General features: G+C 39.6%; 1 protein-coding gene across 1 annotated transcript; it reads right to left on the bottom strand.

The window, feature by feature from the left end:
- Nucleotides 1-822: 822 nt before the first annotated feature.
- On the bottom strand, nucleotides 823-8,768 carry CCDC195 (coiled-coil domain containing 195; the record flags this gene model as incomplete). Its single annotated transcript, XM_081142501.1, has 3 exons — nucleotides 823-946; nucleotides 4,609-4,855; nucleotides 8,507-8,768. The coding sequence occupies 3 exons, from the start codon at nucleotides 8,766-8,768 to the stop codon at nucleotides 823-825; spliced, it is 633 nt and encodes a 210-aa protein (XP_080998627.1).
- Nucleotides 8,769-9,256: the final 488 nt, after the last annotated feature.

The following is a 9,256-nucleotide window of genomic DNA, read 5'->3' as shown; positions in this document are numbered from 1 at the left end:
CTTGTCTTTTACTGCCTCTCTACCTCTCCAACCAATTCAGTCAGCCTGGGGCAGTGCCCAGGAATCTACATTTTAACACTCTAGAAATTTTAGATACTTGTTTAAAAAGAGTATTGGTATTAGAATGTGGTTGCCACAAACCAGTAAGTAGAGAGGTTCTGTTGACTAGAAGTTCTTGAGGGGGCTCTGAGATGTCCAACCCCTAAGGAACGATCCTGAACTTTTTTCTCTCCTTCTAACCTGGTTTACGCCTTTGTCATCAGCCAGCCCACAGTTATGTTGAGACCACAGTGTATGCTGTTGGAGTTGCCTGTGTTTGTGCTCACATGCCAGTGACACAGGATAGAAGAAGAACAAATGAGATAGTGCCAGTGAAATATTAATGCCCAATTAACTATAAGGACCATCACTATTGCTTCTATGTGCTTAATGAAAAATAGAACTTTTTTTTCTAGATTAGTCTGATCTGGAAAGTGACACTTAGGTGAATAGCAGCATTTTCTGAGAGCATAACACAGCTTCTGAACACTTAGCACACCATTTAATTTATTCACATCGAATCGCTCACCTGCTGCCCAGAGGGACTACAATAGCGGCTACACACGTCAACATCAGTATTCAACGACACAAAGCAGTCGCTTCCCTTTCTGGGCCAAGTCCACTGACAAGTCCACTGACCTCACAGCCAGTATTCTGTATGTCTTACTGGGCATCTGGCCAGAGCTCTTTGCAGAAGACACTGACCCAGCGAGACATTGGTGTTCCCATCTCTTGGGCATCAACTGTTTTTTTTTTTAATTTAAGTTTACCACCTCACACATCCTATTCTGCAATGGTATTTAGCTGATTTGTGATCTGATTTGGTGAGTTTTCCAAAGAACTTCGATTTTTGGAATATGAAGCTATGTCCATGGGTAACAGGAAACTGACTGTCTTTATCTTGTCCCTAAAGAAAGCAGAATAAGGGGAAGATAAATTAAACTTGTTAGGAGCTTTTATACAAAACATTTAGTATTTTTTCCAAATAACCAACCACTGCCTAAAATGTTAAAACTCCATTTAAATAGGTCATATTATCTTTTTGTTTATTTGCTCAACAATAATTCAAGGCTGTATGTTGAAACTGGCCCTTTAATTAAGCCCAGTGAAGAGTGCTGATGAGACTAAAATTGGAAACTGCTGAGAGGATGTGTGTGCCTGAGACTTATCAACTTGGTCTGAAGTTGAAGAGCACCAGGCTGTCTCAGGCAGCAGGTCGCTCCCCAGCCAGCTCTTCAGTGGAAAGGAAGCAGAACTTCCAGGCCATTATTTTATAATCCAGATCAATCTGCAGTTAGGGACTTCGAAGTAACTGAATATCCATCACATGTGAACAATAAAGGGGCGAGCAGGGGCGGTAATGACCAGCGTCAGGTGAGCCATTGTCATTTCATTTTGCTCGTTTCCCCTTTTCCCTCTAACGGTGTTACATAGAATTCTGACATAAACCAGGAAAAACGGCTCCGAGGAATAAGCTTAAAGGACACAGTTTAAAATTATTGCCTTTTCTGCAATGTTGTTTTTTCTCTCTCTCTTCGTTACATAAGGCCAAAAGTTCAGTGTACGACGCTCAGTGGCCTGCATCTAGGGAAACACATCCACTCCCACCCTTGGGAGGGAGGCCAGTGGTTCCATTTATTGGGATCAATAAAATAATAACTGCTGCTACTTAGTAAGCACTCACTTCACTGTCTCATTTATTCTTCACAAAAGCAATAAGGTAACTGCTAGTGTGATTCCCTTTTTACAGAAGAGCAAACTGGCGTAGTGCAGACAAGTAGCTTTTTCAAGACAGTGCTGTTGGTCAGTGATGGAGTTGGGGTTTTAGCCATGCGAGTCCATGGGCTGCCTTCCTAACCACTTTGTTATAGGAACAGAAGAGAATATATTTATTTTAATGTGTCTGGTTTCTCCTGTCAGTAAAATGAATAAAACAGCATTTGTAATTTTAATTGTCTCCATGGACCTTTTCCCCTAATCCTTCTGACAGCCTGAGATATTTTTCTTAAATGTGGAAGAAAAAGATTACATTTCTATGTCAAAATTTAGGAAAAATTAGAATCCTAGTGTCAGAGAGCACTGGTTCTTAGAAATATTGAGATTGGCATTATTCTATAAAAGAATTCCTTGATATAATAGTGGAAAAGTTCATAAGAAAATTAGGTATGATGCCTGACTTCAAAAACCCCAGTTCAAACAAATTGGTCTCCATAAATCTTGGTAAAATTCTTTGAAAGCTATCAGAAAGTAAATAAATATACCAAAAAAAAAAAAAAAAAAAAAGGAGTAATGTAATGACATGTTACTTTACTAGTTAATCCTTGAGGAAGTAAAAGACAAAATATAAAAAAACCAAAAAAAACCCTCTTTAATTCCTACTCAATAGTTCTCTCTGTATCCACTGGATTTTATGCCAAACCAGCTGTTGATTTTCATTCATTACTGACTTTCTTGTTTTAACACAATCCTAAAATTGGCTCAGTCTTCCAAATGAAAGTAGATTCCAAATTAGAAATGGATTGTGTTCAAATAGTTTATTTGTTGGCAGCTTGGAAGTTCGAAAGTGTTTTGCTTCAGAAAAATAAATACATTATAAACGTTGGGTAGGTTCCCAAACTATCAAAGAAAATACATACAGAGATGAGAAAATTGATACTACTATATTTCTCAATATAGGCTGTGATAATGTAATGACTTAAGTGCAAAAAATAAAACATTATAAAACATGCAGTGTGCAATTTTAGACTATGTAGACACAAGCCTGAAAAGATATCTATTAAAATCGAAATGATGCTTGTTCATATGTGGGACTATGAAAGATTTCCCTTTTTATACTGTTTACTTTGAATATTGCATTTATATTTTGTAATTTTCAAGTTTTACAATGAGCATTTTGTGCATTATGTAACTATAACCATATATAAATATACATATGTATGTATATATAAATTTTTTAGGCAAAGGGCACATCTCTGCTTTTCTTCCCTGTCTGAAGGCACCTGGCCACTGGAACACAATAGCCTGGTGTGTATTTCTTATTTCTACATCCCACAGCTGCTCCATCAGCAAATCTTGTTGACTCCGCCTTCAGGATTATTCAGAAAGCACGTCCACTGTCACTACCACCGGCCAGGAAGGATCACTTTGGGCCCACATTACATTTTTAGCCCTAAGCCTGGCCCCCTTGTCTTCCGTATTGTTTTTCTATAATCTTTTAAAAACAGGGTCCTGGCATGACTTTTTTAAATGAAGAGTATGTTATGCACCCAAATCACTTGGAACGAACCCAGAGTCACTGGAGGCAGGTGGGGTCCACCTCCCCGGTTCCCTTCGCACCTCTGCTTCCTCCCGCTCACTCCCCTGCGGTCACACCTGCCTCGGGCCTTCCCGGGGCAGCAGCCCCGAGCCTGCCCGGCCGTCTTGCATTCTCTCTTTTCAAGGCCTAGAATGTCCTCCCCACACCCCGCGCCTGAAATCCTCAGGACCCCCTCTCTTCTTTACTCAGATGACGAGGCATTTTCTGGCCATGATATAAAAATTCCAGCAATGCCTGCTCCTTTAGCTCTTCTCTTTTCCTTGTAATCTGTTTACTTTTCTCTTATCATCATCTAACATAATATATACTTTATGTATTTTCATGTTTGTTGATTAGCATGTTACCAAGCAAAACACCCCCCATAGGCAGGGATTTTTGACAAATTTTTCTTTATTTTCCTCCTTCCAGTCTTAGGAGACACATGTGTAGAGACTCTTGCTAAAGAGCCGGGGCCTAAGTGGGGTTGGCGGGTAGGAGTGCCGAGCGTGGGGGAGGGAGGTCATGCTCTAGCTGAGCCGAGCAGAGCAATTATGCTTGATGGTGACAACCTTGTCCCGAAAGAGCCTTTGGCTCTACCCACTACAAGGGCCACTGGCCAACTTTCCTCTTTAACTCTCCACCTGTCTCTCCAGTGTTTACCAGGTCCCTCCAGTTCTCAGGCTGCTTCTAACTCCCTAAATGCCAATGCGTGTATTTTGCACTACAGGTTAGTTTTCTCTTTGTCTCTTGCCATTTTGCGTTGTGCCTAACGGTCCCTTTTTATGCCACAAAAAGCCCATTAGGGCACCTTCCTCCAAATGAACAGTTGTGTCTCTGAGAGGAGTTCTGTGTTCAGCTCCTAGAGTAACTGGGTCTTTTCCTTGAGACATAGTCTACTGCTGGGGTCAGTTCATTTATGTATCTTTGTCCCTACATGAAAGTTTCAAGCACAGTGTTTCATTTTTGCTGACTCTTGTGTCGCTGGTTCCTAGCTCAGAGTATGCTCACTGATGGTGTTTGATGAGTAAGTGAAGACTGTTTTCCTCTTACAGGAGGCCTTTGTAGAGGGTTCCATTTGACCTCAAATAAATGTTCCTTTTGATTCCCGAAATGGACCTAAGTAAGATGGAAATTATTTTGGCCTTATAGCCTATTTGGTTTTGTTTTCTCCCCTAGATATGACCTTGCTCAACCAGGAGAATGTCTTCATTACACCATAATGAAGCCATCACAGCGTGCACCTGCTTACTAACTTAGGCCAGACTCAACCTTACCTGCAACCAAGATCCTGCTCGGGAAAGGCTCTGTGGCTGGAACCCTTCCTGGTAAAAGAATCTTCTGCAAATGCTTTTTCTTCATTGTCTTGCTTCTTGATTGAGGAACATGCCGGTGATTTAACTGTTCCCTGAGCTTTTAGAATTCTACTATTTGGATGTTTTTTCCCAGGTTTCCGGGGATCATTTGCAGCAAATGAATGGATTGGTGAGGAAATGGAATATCGTCTAACAATCATGATATTGCCTGTGCAGGAGACACAAAATTTAAGTTTAAAAATTCGACACTTAATGACATCCAGAAGTGGAAAATTATGTTGATAGTACTTTATTGAAACTAACTAGACAAAGCTATTATTTTTTATTTTTTTTGATAAAAGACATCCATTCACTGATTTATTTTACAAATAATTGAGTGTTGACCATAGTAATAGATTCTAGAAGGACAAATAAGCCTGATGAGGGTAAGGGGATAGAGACAGAAGAGGGAGGGGGTCTGCAATCTCTTTAAATAGTGTGGTCAGGTAAGAAATTTCCAGGAACAAAGCATTTGAACAGAGACTTTAATAAAGATAATAAATAGAGATGCTAATTCTGGGTTGCTTTCTCAGTCCTGATTCAAGAAGACCTTGCTCATCCACAGTCCCTCATTGCCTGAGTGGCCACAAATAATTGAACTAGCTGCTGCTAATTAGCCTATAATTGCTTGTCTTGGCTTTAGTTGGGAGAGTCATAAGGAAGCCCATTAAATGAGAGATGAAAGCAAAGTAGACAAGTGAAAAGAAGCAAAAATGCTTTTTGTGAAAAATTGGAGCTTTGCTGAGAGAGATGGAGAGATTTGTGGCCTGAGTTTCTGAGGCCTTCCAATTCCATTTCTGTCCTTAAGTGTCTTCCAATCAACTCTTTTCTTGAGGTAAATCATGTTTTCTAGAACTGTTCCTTGTAACTAAAGCAGCTTGGTTGAAAGAGCTTCATTTCAAGGAGTCTTGGTTTGTCTGAACCTCAGCTCTGACACTGTGCTAACTGACCAGGGCCTGTCATCCAACCTCTGCTTAGACATCTAGTTATAACCTTTGAAGCTAACGACACTGACCTCATAGGTTGTTTTTCACTTTCTGGAGCACTTAATAAATGCTTGTTGAATCTTTATCATTTCTCATCAGAGCTTTGCCACTAACTAGCATGGAAATGTAAGAAAGCCCTGCTCTGTGTTTAGGTTTTGAGAGTGCCAAAGCACAATTATTTTTTATTTATGTTGGATGCCCGTGTCTACAGAACACAGACAGCAAGTTCTTATGGCCATTGCAAAAGGTGGAAGCTGCCCTGGCTTTTTACAGTTTTAAGAGTAGGAGATAAAATTGAAGCAGGAGTCCGGGGAAAGTTTAAGTTCAAATCTATCCGCAGTGATTAACTACAAATACTGTTCATCAATTATCTTGAAACACTTTCTTTAGCTATGATTTAGAGCTTCTAACATTATCTAAAAACAGGCTTATGACTATTGACAAATACAAATGTTTCTGTTTAAAAGGATTATCAAACAATTTCTCTATACCAAGTGGTAAAAAAACATAATGGAGGAAATTATGCTGATGATAGTCGAGTTATGTTCATTCTTATTTGGGACCTACACTCCAGCTTGACTGATCAGCATAAGATACACAAAGACCCAACTTACTTTATTATTAAAATAAGCATCACACAAAATAGGTTTGAAGGAGTATTGTTTACCTTTGGAGAAAGGCAGTGGTTTCCAACCAGAGGAAGCTGTGTCCTCTGGGTACATTTGGAATGTCTGAAGGCATTTTTGATGGTCATGACTGGAGAGGAAAGGCAGGTACTACTGGCATCTAATGCTTGGAAGACAGCAAAGCTACTAAATATCCTACAAGTTCCAAGACAGACCCCTACAATACAGAACTACTCAGTCCCAAATGTCAAGAATGCAGAGGTTATGAAGCCCTGGAGTAAGGCTATATTACAAATGCCTATTTTTTTGCCAGAAGTTCAAGCCTCCTTATAGGTTATGCTTTCAATTTTATCAAATAACCAGCAGACAAAACTACTCAGACCCAGAGTTGTACTTGACAAAATGGGAAAAGACCCTGATTGAAATCCATTTCCAGCTTTGAAACATCCTAGAGAGAGACTTCTCTAACAAAGGAAAGCAGCTGGTAAGTGTGACATGTCTCATTGCCAAGCTGTTCAGAATCTCTGAATGGCATTGCCTGAAGCCCTTGGCAGATGATATTAAGAGAGCTTTGAGTATTTAATTATGTATATCAACTTTATTTGAATATTCTGTGTGTAGGAAACCATCAACAATTTAAATGTAGGATGCATTTTCTTGCTCTGCTGATTTCTCACTTCATGTATATTTTTCAGTCAAAATTGTTTCCAGTAAAAGATGAGAGATTAGATTTTTAGAATATATTAGACATTGACCCTGCATCTTCATGTCTTAAACTTGTGTAGTAGGTTGAATTATGTACAACACACATTCATATAGGACAGTAAAGTTCTTTGTAAAACATGGATAAACAATATCTGCCATTTGTTGTGTGTTTGCCAGGTGCTATACTAAGCACTTGGTCTATTATTGCAGTTAATCTTCACAACCACGTGAGATAGGCACTATAACATTTTCTTTATAAATTTTATTTTTAAATTACAGTTGACATTTAATATTATTTTGTATTAGTTCTAGGTGTACAGATAGTGATTAGACAATTACATAACTTATGAAGTAATCTCCCCAATAATTCAAATACCCACCTGGCATCAACCATAGTTATTACAATATTATCGACTATATTCCCTGTGCTGTACTTTACTTCCCCATGACTATTTTGTAACTACCAATTTGAAATTCTTAATCCCTTTGCCGTTTTCACCCAACCCCCAAACCCCCTCCACTGTGACAACCATCAGTCTGTTCTCTGTATTTTTGAGTCTGTTTCTGTTTTGTTTGTTCATTTATTTTGTTCTTTGGATTCCACATACAAGTGAAATTATATAGTATTTGCCTTTCTCTGTCTGGCTTATTTCACTTAGCGTAATACCCTCTAGTTCCATCCATATTGTAGCAAGTAGTAAGATTTTATTCTTTTTACGTATGTATAACAACTTACTTTATCCACTCATTTATTGATGTGCACTTGCTTGGGTTGCTTCAGTATCTTGGCTATTGAAAATATCACTGCAGTGAACATAGGGGTGCATGTGTCTTTGCATTAATATATTTTTAAAGATACATACCCAGAAGTGGAATTGCTGGGGCATAAGGTAGTTTTAAAAAATATTTTTGAGGAAACTTCATCCTGTCTTCCACAGTGACTGTACCAATTTTTATTTCTACCAACAGTGCACGAGAGTTTCCTTTCCTTCGCATTCTTGCCAACACTTGTTGGTTGTTGATTTATTAGTACTTAACATTTTCAGATGAAGGACATGAAGATTAAAGATGAGTTGAATGGCTAATAAGTGACTAATCGTTGGTAACCGTTTTTGTCTGACTGAAACTCATACACTTAAATATTGTGCAACATTGTTCAAGCTTAGTAAGTGAGAAGCCCCTTGACATGTGCCCAGTCAGTGTTCTATTATTTAAATGCTTGAAGTAAAAAACCACATTGTTTTTAACGATCTTTACCAAGCTGTCATTCTTATCTTTCCAGGAATATATGGAAAAAGTTTTAACGTTGCCAAAATATGTTGCTTAAAGGTGCTAAAGAAATGTTTCCCTGAGGATTCAAAGCTCACCTACCAGTAGACAAAGGATACAACTCACCACTGTTACACCAAATTATGCAGTTATGTGAGAGGCACAGTAAACCTACTGCTTAGGGGATATTTGCAAAGATGAGCACAGCCCAGAAGAGCTGTGGACTTTCTTTACCTTGGTGTTCGCGCACATCCGGTGCTGAATCAGTGGAAATACCACTGTGAAGTGTTGCCGGAGGTTGTCCTGGCACTTTTCCTAGGTCACCAGCGCCTGCGACTTCCTCTTTGCTTCCATCTCCCGACGGCCCCCCTGAGCCCTGGGTTCGCTGACTGCTTGAAGGCAGCTTCATCCGCAGGGCTCGGTTCTCCTTCTCCAGCTTGTCGATCTCTGCCCGCATGTCCTGGATGACTCTCATGAGCTGGACGTTAGCTTCCATGGCCCCTTCTCTGGTTTGCTCCTCTGGGGAGACACGTCAACTTCTGCTCCTCAGCTAAATGTGCAGTCTACTCAGTGGCACTGGTTGACCCTGCCCACGAACCTTCCTGAACAATAGGTGTCATTCTTCTCTGTGCCATCTTTCAGCACCTGGGAGTCAGGCTGTCAAGGGAGGTAAAGGATTTCCATGACTTATTCATTCTGGGTTTTGTTTTTCAGAACAGAACTTTGCTTTGCATTTTACATTTCATATCCATCCACCGTTCTAGAATATTGCTTAGTGTCTGAGGAGATTGCTCCAAAATGCCGGTGAGGACAGAGTTTCTGGTTTCTGTCATGAACTCACTGTTCTACTAGCCACTCAGTCTTTTTTCCTCTCTTGCTGCTTCTGGGTTCAAATGTTTCATAGAATCACCAACTGTCACATGTACATCAACACTGGCACATAAGAATTATGCCTTGTTTTCTCTCTAAAATATGTCATAATTC

The sequence above is a fragment of the Miniopterus schreibersii genome (assembly GCF_964146895.1).
Source record: "Miniopterus schreibersii genome assembly, chromosome: 7".
Classification (NCBI taxonomy): domain Eukaryota; kingdom Metazoa; phylum Chordata; class Mammalia; order Chiroptera; family Miniopteridae; genus Miniopterus; species Miniopterus schreibersii.
Note: the sequence above shows the minus strand (reverse complement) of the source record. Positions and strands in the feature narration are given on the sequence as shown.